Source organism: Pristiophorus japonicus, chromosome 4 (genome assembly GCF_044704955.1).
Source record: "Pristiophorus japonicus isolate sPriJap1 chromosome 4, sPriJap1.hap1, whole genome shotgun sequence".
NCBI lineage: Eukaryota > Metazoa > Chordata > Chondrichthyes > Pristiophoridae > Pristiophorus > Pristiophorus japonicus.
The window spans coordinates 289163569-289187085 of record NC_091980.1 but is presented as its reverse complement, the minus strand read 5'-3'; the positions used below and the strand labels follow the sequence as shown (position 1 = coordinate 289187085).

The following is a 23517-nucleotide window of genomic DNA, read 5'->3' as shown; positions in this document are numbered from 1 at the left end:
AGAGAGAGAAAGGAATCGGGGGTGGGGGGAAAAGAGCGAGGGAATCGGAGTGAGAGTGAGGGAGAGGGAATCTGAATAAGAGATGGAATCGGAGTGGGAGAGAGAAGGTCAGGAAATTGGGCTGGGAGTATAGGTCAGGAAGCCGAGGTGGGAGGAAGGTGGTCAGGAACATGGGCAGGAGGAGGTTGGTCAGGAACTCTGGCAGAGGTCGGAAGAGGGCTCAGGGAATTGGGCCGGGTGCGGGGGAAGATCAGGCACTTGTGCGGGGGTGGGGGGGGGGCGGGCGGGCGGGCGGAGGGGGAGAATGTCAAACTTGTGGAGAGTAGGTCAGGAACTTGGGGGTGGGGGGGGAGTAGGTCAGGAACTTGGGTGGGGGCGGGGTAGTAGGTCAGGAACTTGGGTGGGGGGGCAGAAGGAGGTCAGCAACTTGGGCTGTGGGGGAAGGAACTTGTTTGGGGGGGGGGTGGGAGAAGGTCTTAACCTGTGAAGGTGAGCCCTGTTCTGTCTGGAGTAGGCAGCGAGAATGACTCACGTTACACATTGCAAAGTAACTGAGTACGTAGACAGGGAGAATCTAATTACACATTCTAGAGAAACAGCTGCGTGCAATCTGGATTTGTCATCAAAGGGGAACAATCAGAGCTTTTGGTGTTGCGAATAAACCCATCCCTGATTTTAAGCAAGTGCCGGGACACGGAAAGGTGGGGGGAAGGAAAGAAAAAAAGGGAAGGTCTGTGTTAGGATGGAAGGCAGGAGAGATTAAAAGACAAAGGGGATGATGGTGCAAGGCAAAAGGAGATGGTCATGGGATAAGTCTAGATGAGGTGTAAATGGGAATGGCAAGATCATCCACAGCTGCCATGTGAAAAAAATACGGGCAGAGGTTATGGTCTGAAATTGTTGAACTCGATGTTGAATCCAGAAGGTTGTAAAGTGCCAAATCGAAAGATGAGGTGCTGTTTCTCGAGCTTATGTTGGGCTTCGTTGGAAAAGTGTAAGAGGCCGAGAATGGAGAGATGGGAGTGGAGTGGAGATTTAAAGTGACAGGTGATCGTAAGCTCAGGGTCATGCTTACGAACTCAACGGAGGTATTCTGCTAAGCCATCACCAAATCTGCATTTGGTCTCCCCAATGTAGAGGAGACCACATCGTGAGCAGCGAATACAGTGCACTAAATTGCAAGTACAACAAGTAAGTCGCTGTTTCACCTGGAAGGAGAGTTTGGGGCCCTGGACAGTGGGAAGGGAGGAGGTAAAAGGGCAGATTTTTTGGCACACTATTTATAGTGCATTGTGTTACAGGTCGATATTTAATTTCATTACCCATTACTTAATCCAGATCAATTAAGAAGTCAAGGAACTAAACTGTAAACTAAGTTACTTAAATGCAAATTTAATTACATTTAATTAAATAGAACAAGGTTTCTAAACTTGGACATTGGTTTAAATTAAGAGTCGTGGTACAGATTAAAAACTATACATAGATAATTTGATACTTCAAAACTTGAAAACCTAATTAGTTAAATGAAATACAAAGATGGCAAGGCAGGCGATGTGTTGCAGCTGCAGCATGTGGAAGCCGGTGGACACCAGTGTGATCCACGGTGACCACATCTGCAGTAAGTGTTGGCGGCTCAAGGAACTTTGGCTCTGGGTTGATGAGCTGGAGTCTGAGCTTCAGACACTGCGATACATCAGCGAGCGGAGAGAGTTACCTGGATGCTGTGTTCCAGGAAGCAGTCACACCCCTTGGGTTAAATAGTTCAAATTTGGTTCGTGGTCAGGGACAGGAGGGTGTGACTACAAGTAATAGGATTCAGAAGGTAGTATTGGCGGAGCCTCAGCCCTTGCACTTGTCCAACAGGTACCAGTTCTTGCTCCCTGAGTGGACGAGAACAGGGACTGCAGGGAAGATGAGCAAACTGACCACCGCACTGTGGTACAGGGGGCCATTCAAGTTGGGGGAGTAAAAAGAAATGTAATAGTGGTAGGGGACAGTATAGTTAGGGGGATAGATACTGTTCTCTGCAGCCAAGAGTGAGAGTCGCGAAGGCTATGTTGCATACCCGGTGCCAGGATTAAGGATATCTCCTCTGGGCTGGAAAGGAACTTGGAGTGGGAGGGGAAAGATCCAGTTGTCGTGGTCCACGTAGGTACCAACGATATAGGTAGGACAAAGAAAGAGGTTCTGCTGATGGAGTATGAGCAGCTAGGGATTAAATTAAAAAGCAGAACCACAAAGGTAATAATCTCTGGATTACTACTGAGCCACAAGCAAATTTTCACAGGGTAAATAAGATCAGAGAGATGAACGTGTGGCTCAAAAATTGGTGTGGGAGAAATGGATTTTGATTCATGGGGCACTGGCATCAGTACTGGGGAAAGAGGAAGCTGCTCCGTTGGGACAGGCTTCACTTGAATCATACAGGGGCCAGTATCCTGGCTAATCGAATAAGTAGGGCTGTAGAAAGGGCTTTAAACTAAATAGTTGGGGGGGTGCGGCTTCAGGTGAGGGGAAATTTTAAAAGTCAGAGAAAGAGAAGGTAATATCCTGGTAACGATCAGGATAATGATGACCAGTGTGTGTAAGAAACGGACAGAGCATTTAAACATAAGAGTGCACCATAAGGTAGAGTTAGAGCAGGAAAAAATGCTAAAAAGATCAAATTAAAAGCTCTTTATTTGAATGCATGCAGCACTCTTCACAAGATAGATGAGTTGATTCATATGATCTGATAGCCATTACAGAGACGTGGTTGCAAGGTGACCAAGGCTGGGAACTAAATATTATGGAGTATTTGACATTTCGGAAGGATAGGCAGAAAGGAAATGGAGGTGGGGTACCTCTTTTAATAAAGGATGAGATCAGTGCAGTAGTGAGAAATGATATTGGCTCAGAAGATCAAGATGTAGAATCCGTGTGGGTGGAGATAAGAAATAATAAGGGAAAGAAGTCACTGGTGGGAGTAGTCTATAGGCCTCCTAACAGTAGCTACATTGTAGGACAGAGTATAAATGAAGAAATAATGGAGGCTTGTAAGAAAGGTATGGCAATAATCATGGGTGATTTTAATCTTCATATAGATTGGACAAATTAAATTAACAAAGGTAGCCTTGAGGACAAGTTCATAGTGTATTCGGGATGGTTTCTTAGAACAAGATGTTGTGGAACCTATCAGGGAGCAGGCTATTTTAGATCTGATGTGTCATGACATAGGATTAATTAATGGTCTTATAATAAAGGATCCTCTAGCATGTTAGAATTTCAAATGTAGTTTGACGATGAGAAATCTGGGTCTCAAACTAGTGTCCTGAACTTAAATAAAGGCAATGACAAAGTAATGAAGATAGAGTTGGCTAAAGTGGACTGGGAAAAATAGATTAAAGGGCAAGACGGTAAAAAAGCAGTGGCAGACATTTATCGAGATATTTCTAAACTCTCAGCAAAGATATATTCCAGTGAGAAAGAAAGACTCAAAGAAAAGGATGAACCATCCGAGGTTAACTAAGGAAGTTATGGATGGTATCAAATTGAAATCCAAGGCATAAGATGTTGCAAAGATTAGTGGTAGGCCAGAGGATTGGGAAATTTTTAGAAACCAGCAAAGGATGACTAAAGAAGTAATAGATAGAGAAGATAGATTGACTCAGCTCCATTTCCCTGCCCACTCCCCATAACCCTTTATTCCCTTATCGTTCAAAAATCTGTCTATCTCTGCTTTCAATATATTCAATGACCCAGTCTCCACAGCACTCTGGGGCAGAGAATTCTATAGATTTACCAACCCTCAGAGAAGAAATTCCTCCTCCATCTCAGTTTTAAATCGGTGGTCCCCTTATTCTGAGACTATGTCCCCTAGTTTTAGTTTCCCCTTTGAGTGGAAATATCCTCTCTGCTTCCACTTTGTTGAGCCCCCTCATTATCTTGTATGTTTCGATAAGATCACCTCTCATTCTTCTGAACTCTAATGAGTATAGGCCCAACCTACTCAACCTATCTTCATAAGTCAATCCTCTCATCTCCAGAATCAACCTAGTGAACAGCCTCCAATGCAAGTATATCCTTAATGGTCTACGTTGTCCAAGGCCGCGCCGTGGATTTAGATGACCAGGGGGGCAGTGTTGTGTGGTGGAGTCAGGTTGGTGGAGGACCTTTGTCTTACGGATGTTTAGTGTAATGCCCATGCTTTCGTATGCCTCGGTGAAGATGTTGACGATGGCTTGGCGTTCGACCTCTGTGCGCAGATGCAAGCGTCGTCCGACGACTGTTGTTTGATGACAGAGGATGGGACGGCCGTGGAACTAGCCTGGAGGTGACAGGTTGAACAGGTTCCCATTGGTTCTATTCGTTTACTTCCACTCCAGTGGGGAGTTTGTTGAGAGTGTGATGGAGCATTGCAGCGAGGAAGATCGAGAAGAGCGTTGGTGCAATGACGCAGCCCTGCTTGATCCCAGTCCGGACGTGGATTGGGTCTGTAGTGGATCCGTTGGTCAGGATCACAGCTTGCATGTCGTCATGGAGCAGGCAGAGGATGGTGACTAACTTTTGGGGGCAGCCAAAACGGAGGAGGACGCTCCATTGTCCCTCACTGTTGACAGTGTCAAAGGCCTTTTCCATAACCTCGGTAACCAACTGTCAGCAAGGGCAGACATAGGCGACGAGGTACAACACCGTCTCCAGTGTGCCAGTGCAGCCTTCGGTCACCTTGGGAAGAGAGTGTTTGAAGACGAGGTCCTCAGATCTGGCACCAAGCTTATAGTCTACAGGGCATTAGTGATACCCGCCCTCCTATATGGCTGAGACATGGACCATATACAGTAGACATCTCCAAAGCGCTGGAGAAGTAACACCAACGCTGCCTCCGTAAGATCCTGCAAATCCACTGGGAGGATAGACGCAGTGTTCTCAATCAGGCCAACCTCCCCAGCATCGAAGCACTGACCACACTCAACCAGCTCCATTGAGCGGGCCACATCGCCGCATGCCCGACACGAGACTCCCAAAGCAAGCGGTCTATTCGGAACTCCTACATGGCAAGCGATCCCCAGGTGGGCAGAGGAAACGCTTCAAGGACACCCTCAAAGCCGCCTCGATAAAGTGCAAAATCCCCACCGGCACCTGGGAATCCCTGGCCCAAGACTGCCCTAAGTGGAGGAAGAGATCTGGGAGGGCGCTGAGCATCTCGAGTCTCGTCGCCAAGAGCATGCAGAAACCAAGCGCAGACAATGGAAGGAGCACGTGGCAAACCAGACTCCCACCTTACCTTTCCTTGAACCATTGACTGTCCCACCTGTGACAGAGACTGTAATTCCCGTATTGGATTATACATCATCATCATAGGCAGTCCCTCAGAATCGAGGAAGACTTGCTTCCACTCTAAAAATGAGTTCTTAGGTGGCTGAACAGTCCAATACGAGAACCACAGTCCCTGTCACAGGTGGGACAGATAGTCGTTGAGGGAAGGGGTGGGTGAGACAGGTTTGCTGCACACTCTTTCCGCTGCTTGCGCTTGGTTTCTGCATGCTCTCGGCGTTGAGACTCGAGGTGCTTGGCGTCCTCCTGGATGCACTTCCTCCACTTAGGGCAGTCTTTGGCCAGGAACTCCCAGTTGTCAGTGGGGATGTCGCACTTTATCAGGGAGGATTTGAAGGTATCCTTGTAACGTTTCCTCTGCCCACCTTTGGCTCATTTGCTGTGAAAGAGTTCAGAGGAGAGTGCTTGCTTTAAACGACAGCAAAGAATGACTAAGAAAGCAATAAAGAAAGGAAAGATAGATTACGAAAGTAAACTTGCGCAAAACATAAAAACAGAGAGTAAAAGCTTTTACTGATATATAAAACGGAAAAGAGTGACTAAAGTAAATGTTGGTCCCTTAGAAGATGAGAAGGGGGATTTAATAATGGGAAATGTGGAAATGGCTGAGACCTTAAACAATTATTTTGCTTCCGTCTTCACAGTGGAAGACACAAAAAACATGCCAAAATTTGCAGGCCACAGGAATGTGGGAAGGGAGGACCTTGAGACAATCAGTATCATTAGGGGGGGGTAGTGCTAGACAAGCTAATGGGACTCAAGGTAGACAAGTCCCCTGGTCAGGATGAAATGCATCCCAGGGTATTAAAAGAAATGGCGGAAGTTATAGCAGATGCATTCGTTATAATCTACCAAAATTCTCTGGACTCTGGGGAGGTACCAGCGGATTGGAAAGCAGCTAATATAACGCCTCTGTTTAAAAAAGGAGGCAGACAAAAGGCAGGTAACTATATGCCGGTTAGTTTAACATCTGTAGTGGGGAAAATGCTTGAAGCTATCATTAAGGAAGAAATAGCAAGACATCTAGATAGAAATAGTGCAATCAAGCAGACGCAACATGGATTCATGAAGGGGAAATCATATTTAACTAAATTACTGGAATTCTTTGAGGATATAACGAGCATGGTGGATAGAGGTGTGCCGATGGATGTGGTGTATTTAGATTTCCAAAAGGCATTCGATAAGGTGCCACACAAAAGGTTACTGCAGAAGATAAAGGTACGCGGAGTCAGGAAATATATTAGCATGGATCGATAATTGGCTGGCAAACAGAAAGCAGAGAGTCAGGATAAATGGGTCCTTTTCGGGTTGGAAATCGGTGGTTAGTGGTGTGCCACAGGGATCGGTGCTGGGACCACAACTGTTTACAATATACATAGATGACCTGGAAGAGGGTCAGAGTATAGTATAACAAAATTTGCAGATGACACAAAGATTAGTGGGAAAGCGGGTTGTGTAGAGGACACAGAGGCTGCAAAGAGATTTAGATAGGTTAAGCGAATGGGCTAAGGTTTGGCAGATGGAACACAATGTCGGAAAATGTGAGGTCATCCACCTTGGAGGGAAAAAAACAGTAAAAGGGAATATTATTTGAATGGGGAGAAATTACAACATGCTGCGGTGCAGAGGGACCTGGGGGTCCTTGTGCATGAAACTCTTTTGAGTCCTTGTGCATGAAACTCTTTTGAGTTCCTTGTGCATGAATCCCAAAAAGTTAGTTTGCAGGTGCAGCAGGTAATCAGGAAGGCGAATGGAATGTTGGCCTTCATTGCGAGAGGGATGGAGTACAAAAGCTGCAACTGCATAGGATATTAGTGAGGCCGCACCTGAAGTACTGCGTGCAGTTTTGGTCACCTTACTTGAGGATGGATATACTGGCTTTGGAGGGGGTACAGAGACGATTCACTAGGCTGATTCCGGAGATGAGGGGGTTACCTTATGATAGATTGAATAGACTGGGTCTTTACTCATTGGAGTTCAGAAGGATGAGGGGTGATCTTATAGAAACATTTAAAATAATGAAAGGGATAGACAAGATAGAGGCAGAGAGGTTGTTTCCACTGGTCGGGGAGACTAGAATTAGGGGGCACAGCCTCAAAATACGGGGGAGCCAATTTAAAATCGAGTTGAGAAGGAATTTCTTCTCCCAGAGGGTTGTGAATCTGTGGAATTCTCTGCCCAAGGAAGCAGTTGAGGCTAGCTCATTGAATGTATTCAAGTCACAGATAGATAGATTTTTAACCAATAAGGGAATTAAGGGTTATGGGGAGCGGGCGGGTAAGTGGAGCTGAGTCCACGGCCAGATCAGCCATGATCTTGTTGAATGGTGGAGCAGGTTCGAGGGGCTAGATGGCCTACTCCTGTTCCTAATTCTTATGTTCTTATGTTCGCATGTCGCACGAGACTCCCAATGTGGCCTGTCCAACGGAGCTTATCAAGTGTGGTCAGTGCTTCAATGCTGGGGATGTTGGCCTGGTCGAGGACGCTAACGTTGGTGCGTCTATCCAGGGGATTTATAGGATCCTGCGGAGACATTGTTGGTGGTATTTCTCCAGCGACTTGAGGTGTCTACTGTACATGGTCCAGGTATCATAGGTGATCCCTCGAACGAGGATGACTTGCTTCCACGAGAGTTCACATGTTTCAATGAAGGACCCGATGTTCCAGTCCTGAACTCCAGTTGAGGGGGTGGAAGATTCCTGTGCGTGAATTTATTTTTTAACGTGTGGTGATCATTGCACATCAGCCACCACACGGGCTTGACAGAGCTAGGCCATTATCCAGTGGTTAACCAGGACGACCGGAGACCTGCTCTGCTGCACGGACCTAGTGCGCACACATCGCCGTGTGGGCAGGTCCGTGCTGCCCCAGGGCCCTCGACTCTTCTGGGCCCTGTACCCTCATTCGCCGCACCCCGCCACGATGTTGCAGAGCCTGGCGCTTCAGCTCTATTTATTTGTAGCCCTGACCTGCGCTGGTGTTCTCTCACCTTTTCTGGTGGCACCTTATCGAATGCCTTCTGGAAATCCAAACACACCACATCCATTGGTCCTCCCCTATCCACCTTGCTCCCTGCATCCTCAAATACAGGTGTACTGTCACCTGTGAACTCACTTTTAGAGTGGAAGCAAGTCTTCCTCGATTTCAAGAGGCCACCACATCTCTGTAATGGCTATCAGATCATACCCATTTGTATCTATTTGTGCCGTCAACTCATCTATTTTGTTACGAATGCTATGTGCATTCAGATAAAGAGCTTTTAAATTTGCTTTTTTATCATTTTTTCCTGCTTTGACCCCACTTTCTGATTCGCCTTTATGTTCATACAATCTGTCCCTTCCTGTCACGCTCTGGTTTTCATTTCCCCCGGTGCTACCCTGATCTATTGCCTTGAGTGGGCAAAAATTTGGCAGATGGAGTATAATATGGGAAAATGTGAGATTATCCACTTTGGCAGAAAAAATAGAAAAGCAAGTTATAAGTTAAATGGAGAAATATTGCAAAGTGCTGCAGTACAGAGGGACCTGTGGGTCCTTGTGCATGAAACACAACATATTAGTCTGCAGGTACAGCAAGTAATCGGGAAGGCAAATGGAATGTGCAAGGGGGATAGAGTATAAAAGCAGAGAAGCCCTGCTACAACTGTACAGGGTATTGGTGAGGCCACATCAAGAGTACTGCATACAGTTTTGGTCTCCGTATTTAAGGAAGGATATACTTGCATTAGAGGCTGTTCAGAGAAGGTTCACTCGGTTAATTCTGGAGATGAGGGGGTTGACTTATGAAGTTGGATGCAGAGAGGATATTTCCACATTGGGGAAACTAAAACTAAGGGACATGGTCTCAAAATAAGGGGCCACCCATTTAAAACTGAGATGAAGAGAAATTTCTTCTGAGGGTTGTAAATCTATGGAATTCTATGCCCCAGTGCTGTGGAGGCTGGGTCATTGAATATATTTAAAGTGGAGATAGACAGATTTTTGAGATAAGGGAATAAAGGATTATGGGGAGCGGGCAGGGAAGTGGAGCTGAGTCCATGATCAGATCAGCCATGATCTTATTAAATCGCAGAACAGGCTCGAGGAGCCTAATGACCTACTCCTCCTATTTCTTATGTTCTTATTATATTGCTTCGATGTTGCTGTTCTAGAGTTGCTGGATGTGTTGAGTTCGGAGTCTGCTTATATCCCTGGATCTTTTTCAAAATTATTCTTAGCTATTCATAGGGTCCATTTGTCTCCCATTTTTCTCTTCCTTTATGAACATTTTACAGTAATCCGTACTGAATTTCATCTGCCACTGGTTAGCCCAATTATATGTTGGGTCTAACTTGTTTTCTAGGTCTTTAACTGTCCTTGCCCTCAAGAGATTTGATCAGTTTACATCCAGCTTCTGAATCTAGGTTGTTATATAAATTGCAAGCATGAGGTGTCCAAATACAGATTTCTCCTCCAGCCACCCTTGTGTTAATTTCTGTCAATGTTCTTCTATTCGTCCCAGTGTGCCCCTCCCCTTTCTCCTTGCAGGATTTATAGATTTGAGGGTAATAATCTCTATTATTGCCCGAGCCATGTGTAAATTGGCATAGAAGCAGACAGATTATCGGCACTGACACGATGGGCCAAATGGCCTCCTGTGTTGTAATTTTTCTATGAATTTTTATGATCAGGAGAATTAACATGTGGCTAAAGCTTTTCATGGGACACTGGACACCAGTTCTGGGACAGGAAGGAACTGCACCAATGGGACAGGCTCCACCTGAACCGGCATGGGATCCGTGTCCTAGCGAAGGGGTAAATAGGGACATGGCAAAGGCTTTAAACTCATACGGTGGGGGGAGTGATCGACAAGAAACATAACCAACCTAAATATAAACAAAACAGGAATCAAGCATAGGAAAGAATAAAGTAAGGGAGGACATTGACGGCAAGGGAATAAATAGAGTTCTAGAACAGGAGTCCAAAAAGATGGTTACACAAAGTGAGAGGAAATTCTCTTTAAAAATAAGTTAAACTGTCTGTACAGCAATGCACACAGTGCCCATAATAAAACAGAGAGCTGGAGTCAATCATGCATTGTGAGGAACCAGACATAGGGATTACTGAGACACGGCTACAGAAAAATCAGGACTGGGAATTAAACATTGCAGGGTATAATATCTTTAGAAAAGATTCGGGGGGGCGGGGGGGAGGGGGGGAGGGGGGGGAAGGGGAGGTAGGGACAACATAATGACAGTAGAAAAAATAGAATCCATATGGATAGAGATAACATAATAAAGGATTAATCACACTAATAGGTGTAGTCTACAGACCACCTAATAGTGGAAGGGAAGTGGAGGAAGAAATATGCAGACAACTTTGGGAAATGAGTAAAAAAAAATTGAATAATAATTATGGGGGATTTCAACTACCCCATTAATTGGACAGAAAAGGTGAATAAGGGAATGGAGTTTCTACAATGTGTACATGACTCCTTTCTAACCCAACAAGGGATGATCCACTATTGGATCTAGTAATGAGGAATGAACCAGAGCAGATAAGAGAAGTAAAATTCGTGGAACATCTAGGCAATAGTGACCATAATATAATATGCTTTAAGATAATTGAGAAGGACATAAGTATGATGAAAACCAGGATAATTGATTGGAGAAAAGCTGATTTTGAGGGCTGAGAATAGAACTTGGGAAAATAACATGGGCAACAATATTGGCAAAAAACAATGTAGGACAGCAATGGGAAACATTTAAAATGGTGTTCAACAGAGTGCAGGAACAGTATATTCAATTAAAAGAAAAGAACAAACGAAACACTAATGAGACTCCATGGATGAATAAAGCCATAAGGAAACAATTGAGGGTAAGGAAAGAGGCATACATTAAGTACATCGACAGTAGGAAAGTGCATGATGAGGGAGAATCCGAAAAGATTAGGAGAGAAGTCAAAAAAACAATTAAAAAGGCAAAGAGGAACTATGAAATTAAATTATCAAGGAACATAAATAAAATAGTAAAATCTTTCATAGGCACATCAATTAAAAAAAGAAAGTTGGGATGTGAATAGGGCCATTGAGGGATAGACAGGATAATACCACAGGTAACAACAGAGATGGCAGAAATATAAAATAATTATTTTGCTTCAGTATTTCCATTTACTAGGGAAATGGAACAGGTGGACATGACATTGGATGATGAGATTAGTAATGACATAAGTGCATTTAAAATAAAAAGAGGGGATATATTAAATAAACTAATCAAACTCCAAGAGGATAAAACCCCTGGTCCAGATGGATTGCATCCACGGACTTTAAAAGAATGTAGGGAAGAGATAGTTGAGGCTCTACTTCACATGTTTAATAATTCATTAGAAAAAGGTGTAATGCCAGACAGAGGACTGGGAGATAGCTAACGTAATACCTATGTTTAAGAAGCGGGATAGAACATGTCCAAGGAATTGTAGACCAGTCAGCTTAACATCGGTGGTAGGAAAAATAATGGAATTCCTACTAAAGGAGAAAATAAAAGAACATCTAGAACCCAAAAATATAGCAATGAATTTCAAAAGGGAAAGTTTTGCTTGACCAACCTCATTGAATTTTTTGAAGAGGTAACAGAGAGAGTAGACAATGGTAGATTTTCAAAAGGCCCTCGATAAGGTACCCCATACTGGACTGATGAACAAGGTCAGAGAATGCAGAGTCAGGGACAAGTAGCAGAATGGATAGCTAGCTGTCTTCAAGACAAAGTAGAGAGTAGTGGGTAAAAGGTAGCTATTCACAGTGGCAGAAGGTGGATAGTGGTGTTCCACAAGGATCAGTGCTGGGAGCACTGTTGTTCACAATTTAGACTTTGGAATCAAAATCATAATTTCTAAATTTGTGGATGACAACAAATTGACGGGGAGGGGGGGGGGGGGAGGAATAGTTAATACTGAGGAGGACTGCATCAAATTACAGGACAACATTAATAAACATAGAATGGGCATATAATTGGCAAATGAACTTCAACACAGATAAATATGAGGCATTACATTTTGGTAGGATGAATAGAGTTAAGTCATTCTCGACTCCGAGGGACTGCCTAAGAAGAAAAGGTAGGAAGAATAAGAAGGTCACATTGCTTGGAGGGTGCAAGTCTAGGTGGGGTAGAGGAATAAAAGGATTTTGAAGTACAATACACAAATAACTAAAAGTGGTGACACAGGTTAGAAAGGCCATTTAAAAAAAAAAGTAAACCAAGCACGAGGGTTTATTTCTAGAGGGATAGAATTGAAAAGTAGAGAAGTTCTGCTAAATCCGTATCGAACCTTGGTTAGACCACACTTGGAGTACTGCGTACAGTTCTGGTCGCCATATAATAAAAAGGATAAAGGGGCGCTGGAGAGGGTGCAGAGAACATTTGCAAGGATGATATCAGAAATGCAAGGGTATACATATCAGGAAAGGATGAACAGGGTGGGTCTCTTTTCTCTTCTCTTGGCGGGGAAGGGGGGAAGGAAAGAAGGCTGAGGGGTGATCTAATAGAGGTCTTTAAAATGATGAAAGGCTTTGATAGAGTGGATACATAGAGAATTGTTTCCACTTGTGGGGAAGAGCATAACTAGAGGCCATCAGTATCCCGCCGGGACCAATATCCTCGTGGGGAGATTTGCTGGTGCTGTCGGGGAGATTTAAACTAGCTTGGCAGGATTGAGAACAAATTCAAGAGGGAAGCAAGTAAAGCTGAAATTGAGAAGCAAGTAAAGCTGAAATTGAAAAGCAAGAATGTAGAAAGTGAATATTTAGTAAGTATTAATCAGGGTGGTCTTCCTGTTCTAAATGCCATATACTTCAATGCAAGGAGTATAGCGAATAAGGCAGATGAGCTGAGAGCACAGGTAGACACTTGGGAGTATGACATTATAGCCATTACAGAGACATGGCTGAAAGAGAGACAGGTTTGGCAGCTAAGTATTCCCGGTTACAGGATTTTTAGACGACAGAGAGTGGGATAAAAAGGGAGGTTGGGTCGCGGTATTGATTAAAGAAACTATTACAGCAGTGAGGAGGGATGATATAGAAAATAGGTGCAGGAATAGGCCATTCGGCCCTTCGAGCCTGCACCGCCATTCAATAAGGTCATGGCTGATCATTCCTTCAGTACCCCTTTCCTGCTTTCTCTCCATACCCCTTGATCCCCTTAACCGTAAGGGCCATATCTAACTCCCTCTTGAATATATCCAATCAACTGGCATCAACAACTCTCTGCGGCAGGGAATTCCACAGGTCAAGAACTGAGTGAAGAAGTTTCTCCTCATCTCAGTCCTAAATGGCCTACCCCTTATCCTAAGACTATGTCCCCTGGTTCTGGACTTCCCCAACTTCGAGAACATTCTTCCCGCATCTAACCTGTCCAGTCCCGTCAGAATCTTATATGTTTCTATGAGATCCCCTCTCATCCTTCTAAACGCCAGTGAATAAAGGTCCAGTTGATCCAGTCTCTCCTCATATGACAATCCAGCCATCCCTGGAATCAATCTGGTGAACCTTCGCTGCATTCCCTCAATAGCAAGAACGTCCTTCCTCAGATTAGGAGACCAAAACTGAACACAGTATTCCAGGTGAGGCCTCACTAAGGCCCTGTACAACTGCAGTAAGACCTCCCTGCTCCTATATTCAAATCCCCTAGCTATGAAGGCCAACATACCATTTGCCGCCTTTACCGCCTGCTGTGCCCACTTTCAGTGACTGATGAACCATGACACCCAGGTCTTGTTGCACCTCCCCTTTTTCTAGTCTGTCGCCATTCAGATAATATTCTGCCTTCGTGTTTTTGCCCCCAAAATGGATAACCTCACATTTATCCACATTATACTGCATCTGCCATGTATTTGCCCACTCACCTAATCTGTCCAAGTCACCCTGCAGCCTCTTAGCGTCCTCCTCACAGCTCACGCCGCCACCCAGTTTAGTGTCATCCGCAAACTTGGAGATATTACACTCAATTCCTTTATCCAAATCGTTAATGTATATTGTAAAGAGCTGGGATCCCAGCACTGAACCCTGTGGCACCCCACTAGTAACTGCCTGCCATTCTGAAAAGGACCCATTTATCCCGACTCTCTGCTTCCTGTCTGCCAACCAGTTCTCTATCCATGTCAGTACATTATCCCCAATACCATGCGCTTTGATTTTGTACACCAATCTCTTGTGCGGGACCTTGTCAAAAGCCTTTTGAAAGTCCAAATACACAACATCCACTGGTTCTCCTTTGTCCACTCCACTAGTTACATCCTCATAAAATTCCAGAAGATTCGTCAAGCATGATTTCCCTTTCATAAATCCATGCTGACTTGGTCTGATCCTGTCACAGCTTTCCAAATGGGCTGCTATTTCATCCTTAATGATTGATTCCAACATTTTCCCCACTACTGATGTCAGGCTAACCGGTCTATAATTACCTGCTTTCTCTCTCCCTCCTTTTTTAAAAAGTGGTGTTACATTAGCTACCCTCCAGTCCATAGGAACTGATCCAGAGTCGATAGATTGTTGGAAAATGATCACCAATGCATCCACTATTTCTAGGGCCACTTCCTTAAGTACTCTGGGATGCAGTCTATCGGCCTTCAATCCCATTAATTTCCCGAACACAATTTCCCGCCTAATAAGGATATCTTTCAGTTCCTCATTCTCACTAGACCCACTGTCCCCTAGTACATTCGGAAGGTTATTTGTATCTTCCTTTGTGAAGACAGAATCGAAGTATTGGTTCAATTGTTCTGCCATTTCTCGTTTCCCCATTATAATTTCACCTGAATCCGACGGCAAGGGACCTACGTTTGTCTTTACTAATCTTTTTCTCTTCACATATTTATAGAAGCTTTTGCAGTCAGTTTTTATGTTCCCTGCAAGCTTCCTCTCGTACTCTCTTTTCCCCTTCTTAATTAAACCCTTAGTCCTCCTCTTGAATTCTAAATTTCTCCCAGTCCTCGCGTTTGTTGCTTTTTCTAGCCAATTTATATGCCTCTTCCTTGGTTTTAACACTATCCTTAATTTCCCTTGTTAGCCATGGTTGAGCCACCTTCCCAGTTTTATTTTTACTCCAGACAGGGATGTACAATTGCTGAAGTTCATCCATGTGATCTTTAAATGTTTGCCATTGCTTATCCACCGTCAACCCTTTAAGTATCCTCTGCCAGTCTATTCTAGCCAATTCACACCTCATACCGTCAAAGTTACCTTTCCTTAAGTTCAGGACCCTAGTTTCCGAATTAACTGTGTCATTCTCCATCTTAATAAGGAATTCTACCATATTATGGTCACTTTTCCCTAAAGGGCCTCGCACAACAAGATTGATAATTAGTCCCATCTCATTACACATCACCCAGTCTAGGATGGCCAGCTCCCTGGTTGGTTCCTCGACATATTGGTCTAGAAAACCATCTCTAATACACTCCAGGAAATCCTCCTCCACCGCATTGCTACCAGTTAGGTTAGCCCAATCTATATGTAGATTAAAGTCGCCCATGATTACTGCTGTACCTTTGTTGCACACATCCCTTATTTCTTGTTTGATGCTGTCCCCAACCTCTCTACTACTATTTGGTGGTCTATACACAACTCCCACTTGCGTTTTCTGCCCTTTGGACTTCCGCAGCTCCACCCATACCGATTCCACATCATCCAGGCTAATGTCCTTCCTTACAATTGCATTGATTTCCTCTTTAACCAGCAACGCCACCCCGCCTCCTTTTCCTTTCTGTCTATCCTTCCTAAATGCTGAATACCCTTGCATGTTGAGTTCCCAGCCTTGGTCACCCTGGAGCCATGTCTCCATGATGCCAATCACGTCATATCCGTTAACTGCTATCTGCGCAGTTAATTCATCCACCTTATTCCGAATACTCCTCACATTGAGGCACAGAGCCTTCAGGCTTGTCTTTTTAACACACTTTGCCCCTTTTGAATCTTGCTGTAATGTGACCCTTTTTGATTTTTGCCTTAGGTTTCTCTGCCCTCCACTTTTACTATTCTCCTTTCTATCTTTTGCTTCTGCCCCCCTTCTATTTCCCTCTGTCTCCCTGCATAGGTTCCCATCCCCCTGCCATATTAGTTTAACTCCTCCCCTACAGCACTAGCAAACACTCCCCCTCGGACATTGGTTCCGATCCTGCCCAGGTGCAGACCGTCCAGTTTGTACTGGTCCCACCTCCCCCAGAACCGGTTCCAATGTCCCAGGAATATGTTAGAGGGATCATCAAATGAGGCCATATGGGTCGAACTGAAAAATAAAAAAGGGGGCGATTACACTGCTGGGCGTGTATTATAGACCCCCAAACAGTGGGAGGGAGGTAGAAGAGCAAATATGTCGGCAAATTTCTGTGAAGTCCAAAAAGCATAGCGCAGTAATAATAGGAGATTTCAACTATCCTAATATTGATTGGGACAAATATAGTGTGTGGAATTCTTAAAATGCATTCGAGAACTTTTTTTAGTCAGTATGTAACAAGCCCAACACTGGAGGTGGGTAGTTCTGGATTGAGTTTTGGGGAATAAAGCTGGGCAGGTGGAAGGGCTATCAGTGGGAGAGCACTTGAGTGCCAGTGACCATAATTCAGTCAGATTCAAGGTAGTTATGGATAAGGACAAGGATGGACCTGGAATAAAAGTCCCAAATTGAGGAAAAGCTAACTTTGCTAAGTTGAGAAGTGATTTGGCCACAATGGACTGGAAACTGCTACTTGTCGGTAAATCAGTGTCGGGAGGCATTCAAGGAGGAGATCCGGAGGGCTCAGGCCAAATATATGCCCTTAAAGAAAAAGGGTGGGAATAACAATTCTATAGCCCCATGGATGTCTAGGGACTTTCAGGGGAAGACAAAGGAAAAAAGGGAAGCTTATATCATATACCGACGGCTAAATACTGTAGAATCTCTGGAGGAATATAGAAAATTCAGAGGTAAAATTAAAAAGGATATTAAGAATGCTAAGAGAGAGCATGAAAAATTCTTGGCAAGTAAAATTAAGGAAAACTCAAAGATGTTCTATAAATATATTAAAAGCAAGAGGATAGCTAAAGAAAGGGTAGGACCTATTAGAGACCATGAGGGTAATCTCCGTGTGGAGGCGGAAGATGTTGGTATGGTTCTTAATGACTACTTTGCATCTATTTTCACAAAGGAAAGGGGCATTGCAGATACTGCTGTCGAGGAGGAGTGTGAAATTCTGGATGAAATAAACAGTGAGAGAGAAGGTATTAAGGGGTTTAGCAGTTTTGAAAGCGGATAAGTCCCCAGGCTTGGATGAAATGCATCCCAGGCTTTTGAGCGACGCAAACGAGGAAATAACAGAGGCCTTGACCATCATTTTCCAGTCCTCTTTGGATTTAGGCATGGTGCCGGCGGACTGGAGGATTTCTAATGTACCTTTTATTTAAGAAGGGAGAAAGGGATAGACTGCGTAATTGCAGGCCTGTCAGCCTAACCTCAGTGGTGGGAAAATTATTGGAAAAGGTCCTGAAGGTCAGGATAAATCTACATTTAGAAAGGCGAGGATTAATTAGGGAGAGTCAGCACGGATTTGTTAAGGGAAGATCGTATTTAACTAACCTGATTGAATTTTTTGAGGAGGTAACTAAGAGGGTCGATGAGGGTAGTGTATACGATGTAGTATATATGGACTTTAGTAAAGCTTTTGATAAGGTCCCACATGGCAGACTGGTCACGAAGGTAAAAGCCCATGGGATACAGGGCAAAGTGGCAAATTGGATCTAAAATTGGCTTAGAGATAGGAAGCAAAGGGTAATGGTTGATGGATATTTTGTGACTGGAAAGATGTTTCCAGTGGGGTTCCACAGGGCTCATTACAGAGTCCCTTGCTTTTTGTGGTATCAATGATCTAGATTTGAATATAGGGGGTATGATTAAGAAATTTGCGTTTAACACTAAAATTGGCTGTGTGGTTGATAATGAAGAGGAAAGTCATGGGCTGCAGGAGGATACCAATCTACTGGTCAGCTGGGCAGAACAGTGGCAAATGGAATTTAATCTGGAGAAGTGTGAGGTAATGCATTTTGGAAAGGGTATACACATTGGGCCCAAGTTTCCACATGATTTGCGCCTGATTTTTAGGAGCAACTGGTGGAGAACGGACTATCTTAGAAATTGCAATTCTCCACATTTTTTTTTCTGCAGTTCTAGTCAGGTAGAACAGTTCCACTTTGGAACAGAAATTTTTCTGCAAAAAAGGGGGCGTGTCCGGCCACTGACGCCTGATTTGAAAGTTTCCACAGTGAAAACGTACTCCAAACTAACTTAGAATGGAGCAAGTGAAGATTTTTGTAGAACTGAAAAAACCTGTTCTACACATTAAAAAATCAGGCGCAGGTTACAAATTAGGCGTCCAGAACGAGGTGGGGGGGGAGGGGGGCGGAAGGGAAGTCATTAAATTCTACAATAAATCCTTATTTATACTTATACAAATATTATACAAATAAATCCAACCTGAATAAAAATTTATAAGCAAAGAAAAGATTAAATAAACCATCTTCCTACCTGTGTGAAAGTGCTTCAGCCAGGGAGAATTCTGCAGCAAGCTTCACAAAACGAGGCAGCCGTTCCCGAAGGCGGGCGGGAGGGAAAGAGGGAGGGAGGGAGGGAGGGAGGGAGGGAACCGACCGAACGCGGGGGTGGGGTGGGGAAGGAAGCCGTTCCAGACAGCAGGGGGGGGGGGGGGGGGTGGGGAAGGAAGCCGTTCCAGACGGCGGGCGGGAGGGAGGGAACCGACCGAACGCGGGGGGTGGGGGGGGGAGGAAGCCGTTCCAGAAGGCGGGCGAGCGACCGAACGCAGGGAGGGGCGGGGGGAAGGAAGCCGTTGCGGGCGGGAGGGAGGGGACCGACCGAACGCAGGGGGGGGGGGGGGGCACCGAATGCAGGGGGGGGGAGCCGTTCCAGACGGCGAGCGGGCGGGAGGGACCCGACCGACCGACCAAACGCAGCGGGGGAGGGGAGGAAGAAGCCGTTCCAGACGGCGGGAGGGAGGGAAGGAGGGAAGGAGACAGAAGGCTGCAGGAAGCCTCAGAAATTGAGGAGCCATTTCCCGACGGCAAAAGGGGGAGGTCGGCGGGAAACGGCTGCCTCAACTTTCTGAGGCTTCCTGCAGCCTTCTCAGTGCTGATGTGCTGATGCCAATGTGCTTTTATTAAAAAATGTTCAAAAACTAAACAGCTACAAAGAACTTCAAAAATGGCCGAGTGCCAATGTTTCCTTCAGACTGCGCGTGCGTGAACGCTCCAACGCGCACGCGCAGCGTTGCCGGCAGGAAAAAAACTAATTTAAATAGTACCCGCCCCCTCCCACTTACAAAATCGGCGCGAGTGTAGGCTCCGCCCCCCTGGGCGCCGCGCCAAACAGACAAGGAGCTGCAGGGCTCTCCAGAATCGCGAGTTTTTTTTTCCGGCGCTGTTTTAGGCGCGAAAAACGGGCGCCCGTTTTTTATCGTGTGGAAACTTGGGCCCATTAAACGGTAGGCCACTTAGTAGTGTAGATGAACAAAGGGACCTTGGAGTGCTTGTCTGCAGATCCCTGCAAGTAGCGGGCCAGGTGGATAAGGTGGTTAAGAAGGTATATGGAATGCTTGCCTTTATTAGCCAAGGCATAGAATACAAGAGCAGGGAGGTTATGTTTAAATTTTATAATATACTGGTTAGGCCACAGCTGGAATACTGTGTGCAATTCTGGTCGCTGTATTTTCGGAAGGACGTGATTGCACTCGAGAGGGTGCAGAGGAGATTTATGAGGATGTTGCCTGGAATGGAGAATCTTAGCTATGAGGACAGGTTGGATAGACTGGGTTTGTTCTCCTTGGAGCAGACGAGGCTGAGAGGAGACCTCATTGAGGTGTATAACATTTTGAGGGGCCCGGATATAGTGGAGAACTAAACTGTTAAGTATTGGGAGGTTAATCTTAAGCTTGGAACCTCCTGGATAACATGTCAGTTTTATGGCTTTAAGGTGCACCAACTCGGATGGGTAGACATATTGCAGCAGCATAGTGTTTGAGGTATCCATTTAAAAAGTTATAATAGTTGAGGAACTTACTTCTAGTAGGCCTACGCCTTTTTGAATGTGTGTAGATTCAATTAATGTGATATTTTGTGCTGCTTTATTTTATAACAGAACAATGGGCAAGAAAAGTCGAGTCAAAACACAGAAATCAGGAGGTGGAGCTACAGCAACTGTTTCGACAAAGGAAATAATGAATCTGATAGCAGAACTGCTACAGAGTAAGTATACTTTAAACTGACTTCAAATCCTTTGCCCACTCACAACCAATGTTCCCTGTAATGTGTTTGGGGTGTGTGGGCCCTTTAACTGGCTGAATGGCCCATTCAATTTTTTTGTGCATGTGCTGGTATTTCCTTTTATAACACCGGTGAACGGCCTGGACGGGATCTCCAGACCGCCGTGCGGCCGCGCAGCTTAACAGGAACATTGCTCACAACGCAGTGCGGGTAATTTTTACTTATTGCTGGATGAAAGGCAGTTGATAGCGAATTGGCAGCCTGTTTTACACCTTGCCCTAGTTTTATCCCCAAAATCAGACAAGGGATAAAACGGACTGCGGATTAGTTATCCTCTTTTTTTTTTTCAGCCGATGATAAAAGTTAAAATGACCTCCAGTGAGTGAGTGTATTCAGTGTTGGAAAGTTTTCCAGAAATTGAGAATCACTTGGCAAATGTAATTTTCTTTTGAAATAGGTAAGTAAGAGGACTACTGTATCCCCTGGATCCCATTCCTTTATTAGTTGGCGCACGAATGATCCGGCACTGCCACTTCGGCCCAATCGGAAACAGGGATGTAAACCCGCCGCCATGTAAAAGAGAAATTCTGGAGGTTATCTATAAATTCTGACAGTAGCTATCACACTCCAGAAGTCACAATTCATATAAAACCGGCATAGCCTGGCTGGGCCAAATGGTCTATTTCTTTGCTGTTTCTAAAAGTAACTGGCTGTTTTTTTTTGGACCTTGAGAGTGTTTGTAGAGTTTGCTGAGATAACAAGGAGAGGAGCCCAGCAGTTGCCAATCTAAAGAAACTTCCACTAACAATAACAATAACCTTGGAACCTATTTAGACCACTTCTCCATAGTGAGCACCTGAACAGCAACTTTAAAAGAACGGGTATGGTAAGCAGCCAAACGTCCCAACCATGCTCCAAACCCTAGACTACCCATTGGAGATAAACTAGTATATTATTAAGAAACAAAATACTATGGATGCTGGAAATCTGAAATAAAAACCGAAAATGCTGGAAATACTGAGTAGGTCAGGCAGCATCTGTGGAGAGAGTCATGTTTCAGGTCGATGACCTTTCATCAGAGAAATTATTGAGGAGATTAAGGGGCCGGAATTGCCCTTCTGGAAAAGGTCCGTTAGCACCTCTGGGAGGTGCCCACTGGGCGCTTAAGGGTTTTTGCCCGGGCACGGCAGCCAGAGTGGCGGCCACCCCCTGCCCCTGTATTGCCAGCAGGAGTTGGCTGAAAACTGCGATCTGCCGCCATTAGCGCACCAGTGTGGTGTGCGCATGGCGACGACCCCTTGGCACCCCGCGCTGATTCCTTTGCGCCCGCGTGGGAAATTGCTCCTTGAGACGTGAGGTCGGCATGGGGCGATGTCACCGACAGTGGCTGCGGCGCCCCGGCTGCCCTTAAAGGGGAGATGGTACAGTCCAGCACCCCATTACTGCGCCCAACATTTTTTTTTCAAAGAGGCGAATTTGTGGCCCGTCTCACCGGGCGCTACATTTCTGGATTATTCGAACCCAATACCAGGTGCGGGTAAGTTCGCTTGCCCTTCTACTCCAGGCTCCATTGTAAATTTAATACTATCTGAATAGCCAGCACCAATCAAAGCCCAGAAAAATGACTGTAGTTTTACCTACATGTGCACTCTCTTTCCCCTGTCCATCTGTCTCCTTCCCTCTCTCCCTCTGTCTCTTTTTGTGTGTTATCACCTCCTAAACCCACGACGTCTACCACCTAGAAGGACAAGGGCAGCTGGCGCATGGGAACACCACCACCTGCAAGTTCCCCTCCCAAGTCCCACACCACCCTGACTTGACAATGTATGGCCATTCCTTCATCGTCAATGGGTCAAAAACCTGGAGCTCCCTCCCTAATAGCACTGTGGGAGTACCTTCACCTCACAGACTGCAGTGATTCAGGGAGGCAGTTCACCACCATCTTCTCGAGGACAATTAGGGATGGGCAATAAATACTGGCATTGCCAGCGACGCCCACATACCATGAATGAATGAATGAATTTTTAAAAAGAGGGAGACGGAATGGAAGGTGAACAGCAACCGTGACAGGGAGCGAAGTAGGGACAGCTAATTTTTATTTTGCAATCATATAGGAGATCAGTTACTCCTGAGTTACACAATGTCAGCTTTTCCATGTGAGGCAGTTGGGCCAGGAAGGATTAGGAAAAAAATCTAATTTAATATATAAAGGAAATCCAAGATATATGTGAATAGCTTTGAGAGAAGAGGGTCCTATATCAGTCTTGCAAATTTATATTGCCAAGATCCTTAATTTACGAGGTATATAGTATCATACGATGATGCATTCAGAAACTGAATACCATTCGAAATGAATGAAGATAATTGTATTTTATTGCTGTGACAACCAACCAAACTTAAATCAAAATGTTTGAAACTTTCTTTTTTTTAAAATAAATCATTATGCTGCAAATTATTGACATGAAAAAGTAAGCTGAACTAGCATGAGTAGTCCCAGAGTTAAAACATATGATCATCTCCTCCCATTCATTAGAATCTCAATGTTGTTCTGTTTCCCTCTGTCTGCCTTTTATTTGGCTACATATATTGGGTAGTAACCGAAGACCTTGTAACTAAATTGAAGTATGTTTTTCTTCTTTATGGAGCAACATCCGGATCTGGCTAGTTAAGACGTGTTTACAAACTTGTACCATGATCATAATGGGAAGCTAGAAATAGAATAAACAGTAGTTTAATGTTCTGTTTATTTTAGTTTCCTTCTAAACTCTGAATCATCCAAACTTATTAATCTGACCTTTCAAATTTCCCAGCTATATTGCTTGCATGCTCTCAATTTAATCTTTTTACTTCTGCACTGTGATTAATCCTTAATCATTTATATAAACTGATCTGTTTTATATGGAGTAGTTGAGGTTTGTGAGAATATTGTTC

At 44.7% G+C, this 23517-nt stretch overlaps 1 protein-coding gene across 5 annotated transcripts in view; it reads left to right on the top strand.

Annotated features, from left to right (window-relative positions):
- The window catches only part of setd3 (SET domain containing 3, actin histidine methyltransferase), a 172102-nt gene that overhangs the window by 23318 nt on the left and 125267 nt on the right, over nucleotides 1–23517 (top strand). For 4 of the 5 annotated variants that reach the window (XM_070879564.1, XM_070879562.1, XM_070879566.1 and 1 more), the window contains one exon: nucleotides 20462–20568. In XM_070879564.1, coding sequence (XP_070735665.1) covers nucleotides 20466–20568 — 103 coding nt within the window. In that variant the 5' untranslated portion in view covers nucleotides 20462–20465. Of the gene's footprint in view, nucleotides 1–20461; nucleotides 20569–23517 lie in introns of those variants that run through there. The other variant, XM_070879567.1, reaches the window with a different exon arrangement.